This window comes from Oryzias melastigma, linkage group LG4 (assembly GCF_002922805.2).
Source record: "Oryzias melastigma strain HK-1 linkage group LG4, ASM292280v2, whole genome shotgun sequence".
In the NCBI taxonomy this organism is placed as follows: Eukaryota; Metazoa; Chordata; class Actinopteri; order Beloniformes; family Adrianichthyidae; genus Oryzias; species Oryzias melastigma.
The window spans coordinates 18,262,169-18,277,693 of record NC_050515.1 but is presented as its reverse complement, the minus strand read 5'-3'; the positions used below and the strand labels follow the sequence as shown (position 1 = coordinate 18,277,693).

Sequence of the window (15,525 nt, the reverse complement as noted above, 5' to 3'; positions counted from 1 at the left end):
TGCAGATAGTTCTTAAATAAAGTTGATCTTCTATGTAGATCGAAAAAATTTTGTGCTCTAAAATGTTGCACACAAAGCAGAAAAAGTCCGAGATAAATACTGATTTGTTTTTTAATCCTAAAAAAAACTCAGTGTCTGCTACTTCAACAAACATACAGATTAGAATTGTAAGTTAATGAGTTCCAATCAACTTAAAAAACCAAAAGTTTTTATCATTTAAAAAAAAGTTTAATCTGTAAACAGATAATCGAAATAATGATAAAGTATTTCACCTTTTGTACAGACTTTATTGAAGAGGATTTTTAAAAAATCACGTGTTAAGTCAGTGCAACAGCATGAAAAAGATTCAGTTGGAGTTCAAACAATCCATCAGCAAAGCAGTTCTACTTCTTAGCCTGGCCATCCATTAGGTCCTTAGCTTCATTTATTTTTGCTGCTAAATAGGGAGATCCACCTGCAACATCACAGAGACATTGTTACTATAATGTATCCAAGAAATTCTGGCAATTTGCAGATTTGTGTGAATTTGCACACCTAACACATTCTCCTAAAGGATTTGATCGGTCTGTGCGCTTTAATAGGAAGTTAAGTTTTATTTTTAAGACTTCATCACTTGCATGTGATGTGAATTGCTGCTGCATGCAAGTACTGCACAAGAGATGAGCATCCTAACACCTGTTCTGCAGAGTTGATATGATCAAGTTTAAACATGTGTCCAAAAAAGATGTACTGGTGTGTCAACAGCATGCTCTCACCTCGGTCGGGATGGTTCAAAACCATCAGCTTTCTGTGTGCTTCTCTGATCTTATTTTTATTGGCGGTAGGGCTGAAAGACAGAAAAATCCTCAACGATTGTTTAAGAGGCATGCACAGCTAAACCAACACAATCCTTGAAAAGACCAAAGAAAGGATGCAAGGGGGAGTCTACATACCTGACACCTAAAACCAGGGCAGCCTCTCTTTTTGTCATTTTTGGTTCGAACCCTCCTCTATAATACCCTCCTCCGAAAGCCTGCAGCAGAACATGCAAGTAAACGGTCAGGGCAGTGTTGCACAGAGCGCAGTGATACAAGGTCAAGCGTATTTAAATGTCGTACCGTCTTGGGAAAACTCTGAAGAGCCTGTTTCACCTGAGGCTCCATTTGCTTCATGGCCTGCATGACATACCGACCTGGCAGAAGAGAAGACAGTGTAAGTTTACTTTAAGTATATATAGCACAATCATATTTAGTCTTAAATTCATGCATTAAAGACAAATACATATGGCAGATTATAGATTATTTCAGTGGTTATATCTATATATATAAGAATACACAAATAATAAAACAGATCAAAACTTCCTTTTATTCCCAGTGCATTACTCCCTGTGCTGAACTCTTGGACATGATCTCAAAAAGCGTGACAGTGGCTGAGACTCCAGAATGCGTGAACTGGCACCTTCACGTCTTTTCGCCCAGATGATGTAACGTGTTTTCAGACTGACCTGCGAATCCAGCCGCTGCCAGAGCCAGACCCGCCGCCACCATGGAGCTGGCCTGCAAAGACGAGTTATTTAAAACCAGCAGAAAAAGAAAAGCATCCCTTTCATATCGCCTTTAATATCTAAAGCTTTATTTTCCTACACCAGAAACATCTACTTTGACTCCAAAACACTGGAGTTAGTTGCTAGCTGATGTTAGCTTAGCCGTTTAAAATGAGGTTATTAGCTATTTTTGGCTAATGACAATAAAATAGGCTTCAAATCGGTTAATGTGCATAATAAAAACGCAGCCTCTGACTTACCATGCTTCAGGGATATGCTTTGATTTCTGTCAAAGATTATAAAAAGAACTTTTGACCTCTCATGATTCCCTTACTGTTTCCCATGTGTTTATGCCGGAAACCGAAGGCAATTGTCGCAAAGTCCAGACTGTTGTTGCTCCTCCCCCTCGCCTCTAGTTTTGGTGAAGCTGCTGTACAGTTGTGGACAAAGTTAGAGAGACTTTTAACTCCTTACCCCGTTTAAGACATTACTCTATTGAACCACCACAAAGCTAAAATCAATCAAATGCATTTACATTTGGGTTACAGGTAATCTTTGAACTATTTCCAAATCCTTCACACAATCCTTATGTCCATTGTGCATACATACTAAAATGTCTCTAAATTGTAAGATTAAATCTTAAATCTATATATATATATATTTTTAACTTTGTTTAGTGCAGTTCCCTGTCTGGGGCAGATTAACTGTGTGGCAGAGGTCCATACCTGAAAAAATAATTAAATAAGATGTTTTAAACATAGTGATTATAAAATATGATTATAATATTTACATTCACTGGAGAACTTGTATCTGTTATCACAACTGCTCTAACAAAATATCAATTTCTTCGGCCTTATTTAAGACAGGAATTTAAGTGTTATCTATACCTAAAATTAACATTGTTTGATTTAAATATTAGAAACACGTAATTTAATTTATAAAAGCAATTAACTACATGTTTTGGGCCAGGGTTGAAAGGGTTTAGAATTTGAGATAACTGTTACAGTCAATTTCCAAAATGAAGCAGATGCTCTACAATGCACAGTTTTCTTATTTTTTGTTATGAATACATGCAGGAACAAAGAGAATGCAGATTATGTTGGATTATGTGATTATGCTAAAGTTAATGTTCACAATATACCTATTTAAAACTCTTTGTCCATGCTTCTGTGGGAGAGGTTAGCATCTTTAATTTACCATTCATTGCTACACAACACAGAACAAATAAAATCCCCATCCAACAACACTTTTAATCCTTTCATATTGGGCTATCTTTGGAATTTGAAAGGTATTTGGTTAGAAATACAAAACAAGGACATTCTGTATAAAATACCATTGAAAATTGATAGATTGCATTCATGGATTCAAAAATGTCTGACAAATTCCCTATCATCCCAAGAAGTGTAATGTTTTTCCATTAAGTGTTTACTCAAATTCAACTTTATTTATATAGATCTTTTCATGCAACAGAACACTTCAAAATGCTTTACATGAATAAATGAATTTAAAAAAATACCTGAAAAATTGCAGTCATAATAAACCTCTCCAACAAATATACACATCCCACAAAAACAAACAAGCCATAAAATAAAATATAGGAAATGTAAAAACTACTTACAAGCAAAGCTAAAAAGATTAGTTTTATTACTCTTTACTGTAATGTAGATTTTTGTTTTAATCTAATTTCACATTTGCTGAGGTGCTTTTGTTTCAAGTGTCACTATCAAAAGGACAATTGTTGATTTAAAAAAAACGTTTTAGTTCCAGGAACTCACGGAAATGCATTTTCTCATTTCAACTGTGTGAACAGCATCAATGTGCTCTCTCAGTTTTTGTCAAAATATTCACGAGCATGAGATTTAAGGACAATCTCTAGCTATGATGCCCTGCCAATTTTTCAAATTATATTACTTTCACAGATGAAAAAAAATAAAATAACAAAAAGCCACAGTTGGGCAAGAATTTCAAAAACAAACTTTGTTCAAGTGACCCTTCCAGCCCTGTGGTCTCTAAGCCATTTCATTTAGGAAAGGTTAACCCAGTTTGTTTATAGTCAGGGTTAATTAAGTCTGCTTTGAGGTTAACACATAGAATTTGCAGCTGCTGGGGTTAGGGCAGAATTGATCACTTGTCAGTCATTTCTAGAACACAGAGCTAGAGAGGAAGACGAGTCAGACCACCTCAGACCTGAGAAGAAACCATGACAACTATGTGTGTTTGTGCGAGTACAAGCTCTTTCAGTAATTACAAACATTTTTAATAGGTTAGATTATTGTCATTGCAGGTTAAGTACATTAAGGACTGAAAAGAGCAGCTGACAAATCTGTGGAAAGTTAAATCAAAATATCGTTTTACTCTGGTTGATTAGATCTGAAAATGTTTACTGATGTATTTAACTCTAAATTTCACGTTGAGGAAATTGATTCTTCTTTCCATCCCCAGTGATTTATCAGGAGCAGCAATCTACATGGTGACTCGCTGGTGTCACCGACATCAGATCGGTATAATATTACCTACTGTTTTTGTCCTTGCATGAACCCATTTTGTTGCATTTTACACCACCTGTTGCTTTTGCATGGCTTGAAAATGGAAGAAGCCAATCAGTTGTGAAAATCTATGCATCATTTCATACAGTTCATCTATGACATGGCTTTAGTTTATATTGAAAAACATTAAAAGGGCTGATTTAGTAAGTGCATAAATAAGGTTCAAGTGATACTTGATATTGACGGAAAAATTGGGGACAAGTGGGGGAGACAAAGCTTCATGTTGGGGGCAGAGGACCGATCTTGCCCTTGTGGCTCCACCCTTGACAAGTAGTGAGATATTTTGCTGAAAGACTAAGAACAGCGTTCTTTTCAGGCATGACATTTAATTCCTCATGAAAGGTGAAAGATGTAGATGTTAATAAGGAAATTTGTTTTTAAAATAAATGAGAAGTGAAAACACATATTTGAAAAATATAGTTCTTTTGGTTTGGTATACTGAGCATTTGGGTATCGATCCAATACCGATCCGATACCAGTCAATATCGCAGATATCAATATTTTTCTTGTAAATGTGGTGGATTTTTTTATGACGCTCAAAATCTCAATTGTTTTTAATCGCCGTGAATGGTTGTTTGTAAGTTTCCCTTTTTTAAAATCACCCGACAAACATAAATACAGAATTTAGACAATATTTTCAATTAAATTGAATGGATACAAAGATAAATCAAAATGTTTAACGATTAAAAAATAAATTAAACAACCAGTAGAATTGTAAATAATTTGTAACTTCTTAGCCTTTACATAGAAGAATAAAAAGGTAAAAAGTAACTTGTCAAAAGCAACCCATGATTAAATAGAGTGTAAATAGGGTGAACAATATATGTCGCCTGCATGCTCTTTCTCTGCTGAGATCTCACAGGACTGGTGAGAGTGGTTGAGACAGCGACTCAACTGGGTCTTTTTTACTGATACAGAAAAGTTTCAAACAAGAGTAGAAATATCGATATCTGCAGACGGTATCGATCTAAAACTGGTACCAAATTGAGATCCATTCTATCAATATTTTTATATCAATCCACCCAGCACTAGTAGAGATTAAGTTTGGCCAAGATCAGAACCAAACATTTCACCTTCTCTTTGTTCAGCATGTAACCACAAGCAGCACCTTTTCAGGCGCAAATACGGCAACTAAAAGGTTCGACCAAACATAAAATAGTTGTGCTATGTCTGACAAGATTTAAGGTTTACATGTGAAAAAATACAAAGCCTGAGGCAGAATCAAATCGACCTATATCATTAAACAGGAAAAAATAATAAATAAATTGATAATCGATATTGGAAAATCCATTTGGATCGAGACATGGTATGTTTATTTTACTCTAGCGTAAAAAAACAAGGACCTCACAGCTGACAACACACGTGATGCAGAGTATGGACTAACTGTAGGAAGCGGTGTTTGAATTGAGACATCCGACTGTTTTTTTTTAATCAGTTTGTGAAGGCAGTATATTTCTTCCCTTTGTTTTTGAAAAGTTTGTTTCATTTGATAAATAAAATGACTATTCCAAAAGATTAATCTTGATAACATGAAAGTTACCCTCTGTTTCCGATCATCTTTTTTTAGAGTGTTTCCATTGGTGAATTAGTTATGATTATCCTTTTTCTAGACAAAATAGCCAACCTCTTTCATCTACTAGGACTTAGTTTCTGCAGAGCGGCAAGAGTTCATTAGAAATTCTGAGCTGTTGGCGCAGCCTCTCCACATTTTCCATCATCCACCTGTTCACGCTCTCTCCCACTAGCTTACAGCCCCTCACAACTCCATCCAAGCAACAAAATGTTGAGCAAACTTGGAGGAGGAAAATGAAGACATGAATGGATCTAGTCGTCTAGAAGTGGATGAATTGGAATGGAGTGGATCAGGAAGCTAGTGACTAGCCGATTTGAATAGCAAAATACTAAGAAATTCTATTACATGTCTTTCATCATGAGAAAAATACCACAAAATCATGCTAAAAAAAACAATTTTCATCGGATTGGATCTTTAATATGTTGGAAAGACAGTACCAGTGACGTTTATGACATACCTCTACTGTGCAGTATTTTGCAAATTAGGGTCTTCCACTCCATCCTGGCTCAGGAGTATAGTTTTCACATCTGCCGACTGTGTAGAGCAATTGAAACCAGAACATGTCCCGTTGTGTTGCTCCTACAGCTGGACTGAAGAGCGACGGCAGCTAACACAATGAGACAGTAAAGGGCCTAATTATTGCCCCTATCATTTGCATAATTACAATGTTGTTTTTTTTTATTTTTTGCGGCAGGGGTAGTATAGAAATTTGAAATTGTGTTGGACTCACTGTTTTTCCTGGGTGGAAGTCAGATTTAAATGGAGCGAGCGTGTTCTGCCAGCCCGTTTGCCAGGCTCAGGCAAGAGGTCCCAATCAGCCAGCCTCACATGCTGCACATTCAAAAGGATTTAAAAAGCCAACTGTGTGGAGAAATGAAAGTTTTGCCCCCCACACCCCCCAAATCATATGGAATTACAGTGCTGGTTGCATATAGAGGGTGGAAGGAAGGGAGGGAGGTGTGGGGGGGCAGTTGCCAGCACAAAAGCCTACAGGAAGCAGCTATTTCTGTGTGTTTTATTAACCCAACCAAGCAATTTAATTCTTTTGTTCGGGGGAGTTCTACTTCATTGATTAACAAAAGCGGGGATATAATTTTTTCAGCCCCTTTTGAAAAGCCTGAAATGTCAAGCCTTTTAAAGGAGATTATTCTGCCTGTGTGCGATGAATAGAGCCCAGAGTAACCTTTTGTCTACAATTAAATATTCCAGCATAAATATAAAAGAAAATCAGAGATGGGGAAGATTGAGTCAGGAGAGATTGGAGAGGTAGATCCTCTGCCCGATTGTGGCAACAGCCTGGCTCTAATTAGATATGCCAGGCGGGCTGTGAGCAGTCGCTCTCCACAGCACACAGAGAGAGGAGGCAGCCTGAGAGAGGAGGACAGAGGAAACCTATCTGCTCATCTGTCTGTCCAGCGGCTTCCTCTGGGCATCCGCAAGGTATTTCAGGGAGACTTTGTTTTGTTTTCTGCCGTTATTTGTTTTCCAGCCATCTTTGTCGCCGGAGAGCAGAAGACTAAAAGGCAATGCCTTCTGGGAACTGCATAAGCTGATAGAACTGAACAAAAAAGTTGTGGGACTGTTTGTGATTCAGAAGATTGATTAGAAACCACAATAAGATGCTTCAGGGAACAGTGCAGTCAGTTTTTTTTATTTATTGTCTGCGCTCTTGTGGAAGACTGTGACGTTGCCTGAGGGAGATGCAGGGAGACAATTTAAAGTTTGACTCCTTAGGGTTTGCATGTGTTTAGTAAGTTGCAGTTTTGGCATTTAAATTGTGTTCTTTGGAGGCTGGGACATTGGAGGACTCCCAATTGTCTGCATGCTGAGACAAAGACAGGAGTAATACTTGTTCTTTTTTATTTGCCAGTTTTGTTAGAAGTTAATTAGAAGTTTCTGAAAGGATGGTCTGCATGTGTCATGTGGTCAAACTCAAATTTCTTTGTTGGTGTGCAAATGGTCAAGTGCAGCCATGTGGTTGTTTGACTCAAGTTTTAACCTCCTGTCAGGGGAATTATATCCTGACCAATCGTTTTCAGTGGGCAACTCTTCACTGTCAGTAGGCGTGGTACATACTTTGACTCTTTTACACAAAATATGTTCACTTATTGGAGTTTTTTAAATCTTTTTTTATGGGTTCAATCTCAAGTCTCTCACTAGCAGAAGATGTTTCTTCAAGTGCTGTAATTGATTAGTTATACATTATATTTAGGGTTCTATATGTTATCATTATAGCTATTAAAAGTGTTTTTATTGTTTATTATTATACAAAAACTACTAATTTGAACTTAATATTCCTTTATAGTCAGAAATCTGTAAGCACAATGTTATTTAAACACTCTAATCTGCCTGTTGAAGCTGCAATATTTCATTTTAAAATGCATTTTGTTCTTATATTTTTTCAGTTTTTGTACAATTCTCCTGCTCCTGACTTTATTGTAATGGTTGTTTTTTAATCATTTTTTGACCTGTTTTGTTGGGTATCCATGCCAACTACTAAGCTGTTTACTTGTAGGAACATGTGATTGGTATCACTGAAGCCCAGATAAATCCTATGAGAGCCATTTCCGCTTTAAGGGAGGAGCAGATTAGAGAGCAAGGAGGAGGATGTAAAAACAGTTTCAATGTCTGATTGTTCTGGAAAATGTGGGGTAAATGGGAAGACAAATAAAAGATAAATTTAAGTCAAAAACTGCAAATTATAAAAAAGATTTTTACTTATGTAAAATGTAATGCATTTAATTTTGATCTATTATAACAGTGAATTAGTTATTTACATTATTTTTATTGTTTTTCCTTTATGCAAAACAGTTTAGTTTTTTAAAAAATGATTTTTTTGTATTGAAAAAAAGCAATATACACCCTTTCTAGTTTAAAATGTTTTACGGTGTAATCTGTTTTTACCATTTTTAGATTGAAATTTAGAAAATACATTTACATTTAAGCAAAATACAATGAATTGCGAGTCATTTGGGGAATTTGAGTTAAATTGCATCTACTCTACCCAAGACAAAGAAGAGTTGAGACGGAAGCAAGTTTAGGAACTGAAACTTGTCAGAATAGAGGCTGTAAACAGCATTTTTTCTGAACACCTTTGAAGAAGCGTCTGAGGATTTCAGTTTGCTTTGAGTTTTAGTTTTTAATTTCTGCAAGAATACAAACATATTTAATTGTATTGTCTCGATTCACTCTCTACTTTATGTTGCCAAATAAATAGTTCAAATTGTTGTCTTTTAGATTTAATCATTAATTTATTCTGCACCAGTACAGATTTTCAAAGGTTTCTCACTGTTTTTCTTTTTTGTTTTTAGTTTTCTGACATTTTTAACACTAAACAAAATCTCTAAAGATCTTAAAAAAGAGTGAAAGCTCTCTTATAAGTAGAGAAAGATATTAACAATTAAAAGTTTGTTGCTCTACAGTAAAAAAAAAAAAATCAAAAGTAAATAAATGAGATCTTCAGTAGTTATGTTAGAACAGTCAGCAGTTTTTTGAGTGTTCTTAGATGTCAAACATGTGGTGGAAAATAGTGTGACAGCTCTTTGGTCTTTGCCAAAGTGGAGAGGTTTGAATCTGATCGTTACATGATGAGGATATGTGTCTTTTATACAAAAAAAAAAAAACAGTAAAAAAATGTGACATTAATACAGTGATTAAAAGACGACAAAGCTAAAAAACAGTGTGAGGAAAAAATGTTTCATTATTTGTAGTTGCTAAATATTTATTTTCTCCACCATTAAAAAGATAAATTCTTTAACCTTACAATGGAATTTTCTGGATCTTTTTTTCTGTCTCACAGTTGGGGTGTAGCTATGATAACATTTACAAAGCTCTCTCATCTTTTTAAGTGGGGCAACTTGCAAAATCAATGTCTGACAAATACTTTTTTTTGCTTCACTGTATGTTGTATATGAAAAATGTTGTATTTTTAACATTGTCTGAATCTACAATGAATGGTGGAAAATATCCAAGGCTGTAATTGTTATGCTAATTGATCGTTAAGGCTGTTTTGCCGAAAACAACTATGAACACAGAAAATTAGAATATTTCATCTGAGTTAATCTGTAGTTCTACAGAGGGTGATGCTTTGTTTCTGAAGCCGTAAGCCACTCCCTCCTGAGAAATTCTTTTTTAAGGGTAAAAAAGCAGGTCTTTTGTTGGGAGTACCTCAGCAGGGAATTGTAACTCTGCTCCTTCAGACCTCTGCTGTTCATTCTCTTTACAAAGATATTTACTCAAAATGAAGATTGATGATGATTTTGTCATTGCATTATATTAAGAAAAGACTGAATTGAAGTTGTTTGGCTATTAGAAATAGCTATTGTGTAGAAAAAAAAGTAAAAAAGCAGCACTTCTAATGGCATTTTTCAGGCACGGCAGAGGAAGTACAGTTATTTGGGATTTTACTCCAACCATCCCTGGCTCACAATCACTGATTGAAAAACTTGGTGTTTTTCTGTGAGCTCATCAGATTACAGTAAAGCGTGTGTCTAACAATTTCTTGAACCTTTTGAGTGCACCAAGTTTCAAAAATCTGTGAAAATATTCTTGTGTGACTTTGGGAAGTGCCTTGCTCAATTGACTGTCAGACCATTCTGTCAGACCATTTCACGCTGCAAAACAACAGTTGTTTTTTTTTTGAGGACTCCCAAAAATTCATCACCATCCCTGTTAATCTGCGACTCCGTGTGTGACCATCTCACCGCTATTGTGAAAAGTCAAATGAAGCAAATTAAGTTGTAGCTTGCCGTCATTCCAGGCAGAAGAACTTACTAGAAAGGAGAAGTCCAACCGTTGGACATTGGTGTAAACAGGGCGTTCAAAGCGATGGATGACACAACTTTACAAAGACCAGGAGGCAGCACCAGGCGAGTTATGCTACCTTATGTGAAAGGATTGTAAACGTCTGGGCTACAGATCTGCTTTAAATGTTGCCAAAACTTTTGCTAAGCTGGCATCATGCTGAACAACCACATGGCAATGATACTGACTCCGGCAACATGTTTGATTCCAAAATGTTCCCAGCTGTTTAATACGAAAACTGAAGATGAGGACTTTGATGAATTTGTGGGAGAATATTTAATATTAAGTCGTGTATGGACTCAATATTTTGCTTGTTCTGCACCTAATGGTGCAGAAAATACAGTAATTATGATGTAAAATGTTGTGTCTTTCTGTTCATTTGTGTTTCTATAGATTTTGATTTTGAAAACAAAAAATGAGTGAGTGCTCAAATTCCTTTACAAACTAGCTTATTGATGACTCACTAAATGTTTTTTTTAATATATATTTGTGAGACAAAACAGCATTTTTTTCAGTTTAATGTAATCTGTATATTGAGTTCAAGTTTTTATTTATTTATTTATCTATTTTTAATACTTTGACACTCTAAAGTTTTGGTACTTGTGCATCAGTGTCCTGCATATGGAGTTAGTGTCTCATCACTCTGCAGGTCTGACAGTTTTTGTGTTTTCACGGTTAATATCACAGTCACAACATTTTCAATGAATCCAAACATAATTTAGGGACATATGCTCCATTCTTCATTTATGCCGCAATACCACTAACACAATTTGCAGCACACTGATCTACAGAGACCAGAGGTTTTTGAATTGCTCCTAAGTTATCACTCACTTTGTTCCTTGCATAGATTTCCATAACAGAGACTTCTGATTGGTGCAAGCAGAACCATGCAAAAATAGAGCTGCTGGATTTGGAAATTCTTTTACCACCAGAGATGGGCGACGTGTCCAACACTGGTATCAAGTAAAAGTAGCAGTACCTTAAAAACATATTACTAAGGTAAAAAAAAATATTACTTGACTAAAAACAAAAAAGTAACTTTTTAAAAATTTACTCAGATACTCAGTAATTGTTTGAACTTTTGTGAATAATAGACTAAAACCTATTTGCAGATACTAAAATAAAGACTAACTATTTAGAAAAAAAAATCTTCTTCTTCTCGAATACAATTTCCTTTAATTTCCTCTATTGAATAAGAACCCCAACACAAATCACTGCTGCTTTACAAACTTTACAAGCAAGATTTTGATGTCTCTGTGAGACATTAACATCTGCAGACTCACCAATACACTCGGTGTGGTTGCTCAGTTAAAGTTGAGTCACTTTAGACTTTCAAACCTTGCGGATGTTCACTTTTTCTAAGCAGTTACATGCAAAAACTGATGTTGCCTTCAAATTATTATGCACCACAAACATATAGTGTTTGAGAATTGCTTCAAGAAAAAAGCAACCAGACAAATACAGCTCAGTGTAAATACACCTCGTTTAGGTAAAGTCTGATCCAGTATTTTATAATGTTTCCATTATAAAATGGACCCATTAAGTCAGACCGAACCGTTCGACTTTTGGCCCCCGTTGGTTGTAGGTCCATAGAATAATGGAACAGACTGGTTAGCGCGGAGCTACTATTGAAACCTGTTGACTGGTCATTAGGACAAAAGAAAGCAGCTGTTTCCCCTGGTGTTACATGTAGTGACTTGACTAATCTTCCTGCTGAACGTCTGCATTTGTAGCCCATTGTGAGTATCTTATAAATTAATTTGTTCATATAATATGATAAATAGCTTAAAGTTTGTTTCTAGTTTCCTTGTTAATTGACACACCTGTACCTCATTGGTAATCAGCTCAGTGAAAGGTTTGGTTTTCTTTAGTCATTACTGTTTCTACTTTAGTTCCCACTAACTACAGTAAAACAATATCAATACTTTTATTACTTTAAAAGTTAAGAACCAAAAGAAGACAGCAATGACACAACAGGGATGACAGCTGCTGTTAAACCAACAGGAGAAACGATGAAGAAGTTCTAATCTCTTTTATCCCGCTTTAGTAAGTTATAAGTAATTTCATTTTCTTGCACTTTGGACTTCTTCCTAACTTTATTTCAGCTTTGTCTGGTTCGCTGAGTTAACCTTTTGGGTGTTCCCTCACACATTCAAAAGAATTGGTTTTAAGCTATTTGTCTGGCTCTGCACCAGTATTTTTCCATGAGAAACTGGAATCAATTTGTTTTTAAAAATATACTTGAAAAATGTCTTAATTCTCTTGGTGGGATATATATATATATATATTGCAAGTCAGGCAGGTTGATTTTTCTCCTTTCTTAACTTTCATTTTAATTAAGGCGGATGTTATTCACTCATATTTACGTGGGACCAGCACAAAAACAGACTCATGTTGGTGTAATGGAATCCACCACATTGGCCACATGTGATATTTGTGGGCGAGATGCACATTGCTGCATTGCTGCATATATTTTATGCTAAATGTTGTCGTTGGTCGCATATATTAACTTAACCCTAACCCTCATCTTTCTTCTGGTCCGCGCAGATAAGGAAAAGGTTTAGCACTGTCCACAGTTATCTAAAGAATTACGTGTGAATAGTTATTTTCTTTCATTAAATTCATATTGTCTCTTTTATTGGTTTATTAATGTTTAGAAAAATGTATTTTTTAAACCCTCTTAGGTCAGGTGTTGCCGATTTGCAGAAAAAAATGGGATATTGGGGAAAATTATCTTTATGGGGTAGAAATAAGTGGGCTAGTTAGCATTTAGCTGTACGCCTGCCTTGAGAAGGAGGAGCCGTCACATCACAGTCCCCTATACTTCTTATGCACTGCTTAAACCAACCTCTGCTCACAACATACTCTTATTTTGAAATATGTATCTTTTTTATCTTCCAAATAAGCGATAATCCTTAACTAAGCCTCACGAGGGGTGAATGAGTGCAAGGAAGAACTTGCACTCGGTTGCCTCTTTTATCACATGAGGACATTTTGGTCCTCATAGGTAATCAAAAAAAGGACAATTTACAGAAGGGAAAGCATGCACTCCACCTCTGTCCCATCACATATACATGAATGTCGCGTCACTTCCATTCCAGCAGCATGCTTCGTTCCAGAGAGCTTTATCAGAGCTCTGGAGGGCTGATGGGAGGAGACGGCAGTAATGACTAAAGGTCCTGAGGTCACAGCCCTGCTGTGATAACTAAACTGAGGTCAGGCGCCTTAACAACACTCTGCTCTGATGGCTGATGATGCCTGATAAAAGCAGATGAATCATGTTGTTATTCCTGCGCTTTAAATGAAATTTGATTCAGAGAAAGTAATTTGTTTTTTTAACAGCTTTTTGAGCACCAAATGACTCAATCCAAAGCCCCAAACGCCAAAGAAAAATCTTTTTTTTTTTATTTCTGCCTCTTATTTTATGTTAAATTATTTTTTTTATAAATGTATCTTCTTAAAAATAATTTAAAAAAATGTAAATTATTTTAAAAATAATAGTCAATCATGAATCGATGCTTTCTCTTCAGAAAAACAAGATAAAACATGATTTTCCCTTTGTTTTAGTGGTTGTACTTTCTCGATTCCTTCTTATATCCTATAAATGAAGAAAATCATGAAATACACTTTAAGAATATACATTTAGGTAAAGGCTTTTTTGGGTGAAAATATGAACCTAAACAGTTGTAAACTTTAGCTAAATACAAGCTTCTGGGTTAGTTTCATACCTTTTTTGACAACTCATATTTTTGGTCACCAAATTTTCATTAAAAATCCAATTTGAAGTATTTGTTTTTACTAAGTTTTCTTTTATATTTATTACATCTTGTTTAAAATATGCAAATTTTGCTGTCATCCAGACAGTACGGCACACCAACATCCACAGACAGGTAGTGCACATGTGTAAATCTGCCATAATGCTGATTTCTCCTTTTCAAAGAGGACTGCTGGCTTGGCAGAAAGGAAACAAGAATTATTCAATCAAACAGCTTTTGCTCCACATCCAGATTTGGCTGCAGCTGCATAATCCTTTTATCAAACTCTACTGTGGAAGAGTCTTATTGGAAATGCCCAGAGAGAGAAATAATATTAAGGTCATTTCTATCTGTAGTTTATTTTCTTCCACTTAAAAAAAAAAAAAAATCTCCTCTGGTTTCTGTTTTTATCTTGAGACAATAATTGCTTCAGGTTTGTGGATGGAGACCAAACTAATGATTACATAGCCCACAGTGAGGGATCTGTGTTCTTATCTTTCATAACAACATAACTCTGTTCTCATAAAATAATAATAATATTAACAAAAGAAAAGTGTCTCTCTGAGAAGGTGGCTTTCTGCTTCACTGTGGTGATCCTCGCTCAGGCAGGTTGGAGGGAAAATGTAATGTGGGTCAGCTGGCGGTGATGACGGCTTGTACTAATTTATCTGAAGTGGTAGATATGGAGGCTGTCAGAGCTGCTGTCAGCAGTTTCAAGCTTATATCACTGCTGGTGGGAGCAGCAGAGGGTTTTCTTGTGAGCTGAAACAACGTTCTCAATTTCAGAAAAGTCTTTATAGTATGTTCAAAAGTATTTTTTAAGTTGCCTTCCTGGAGTCACTGTAACTTTGAAGGTTAAGAAAAAAAAAACTTGAAATTCAGCTGTTAGCATTAGCTGGAGGATTTATTTGTATCTATTAAAATATCTAAACAAAGCTAAAGGTCACCATTCTATTTACTATCATTTAAATCGCACTCAAATGTTATTATAAAAAAGATCTAATTAGAGATTTCATCCTTTTTTTAAACCCCTACGTCCCTTTCGGGGTCACGGGGTTGCTGAAACCTGTCCCGGTTACTGTTGGGTGACCCTGGGTCACCAGTCTGTTACAGGGCCTCACATTCAATCCCACACACACTCACACATGCACACCCAGGGACACTTTAGAGAAGCCAACTAACCTCTGAAGCATATTTTTGGATGGTGGGAGGAAGCTGGGGCGCCTGGAGAAAACCCACGCAAACCCACACAGAAAGGTCCCAGCCAGAATTTGATCTCGCTGTGAGGAAAGAACGCTTACCACTGCGTCACAGTGCAGCCCTTAA

The 15,525-nt window shown here is 36.0% G+C and overlaps 1 protein-coding gene and 1 long non-coding RNA gene across 3 annotated transcripts in view; one reads left to right on the top strand and one right to left on the bottom strand.

Annotated features, from left to right (window-relative positions):
* Window positions 1-266: 266 nt before the first annotated feature.
* dnajc19 (DnaJ (Hsp40) homolog, subfamily C, member 19) lies at window positions 267-1,938 on the bottom strand. The gene is made up of 6 exons (XM_024278883.2): window positions 1,783-1,938; window positions 1,484-1,535; window positions 1,098-1,171; window positions 933-1,012; window positions 756-826; window positions 267-454 (listed from the first exon to the last, which is right to left on the bottom strand). The coding sequence occupies exons 1-6, from the start codon at window positions 1,783-1,785 to the stop codon at window positions 384-386; spliced, it is 351 nt and encodes a 116-aa protein (XP_024134651.1). The 5' UTR covers window positions 1,786-1,938; the 3' UTR covers window positions 267-383.
* A 4,112-nt stretch (window positions 1,939-6,050) lies between these two features.
* LOC112150749 overlaps window positions 6,051-15,525 on the top strand; it is a 52,332-nt gene continuing 42,857 nt past the window's right edge. Inside the window, exon 1 of one of the 2 annotated variants that reach the window (XR_002920006.2) lies at window positions 6,051-7,081. This is a non-coding gene — a long non-coding RNA (uncharacterized LOC112150749). Of the gene's footprint in view, window positions 7,082-12,310; window positions 12,491-15,525 lie in introns of those variants that run through there. The other variant, XR_002920005.2, reaches the window with a different exon arrangement.

Coding starts and splice junctions, on each gene's coding strand:
- dnajc19 (XM_024278883.2), bottom strand. Junction 1,172..1,483: donor GGCAGCGGCTGGATTCGCAG/GTCAGTCTGAAA, acceptor CTCTTCTGCCAG/GTCGGTATGTCATGCAGGCC. Junction 1,013..1,097: donor TTCAGAGTTTTCCCAAGACG/GTACGACATTTA, acceptor GTTCTGCTGCAG/GCTTTCGGAGGAGGGTATTA.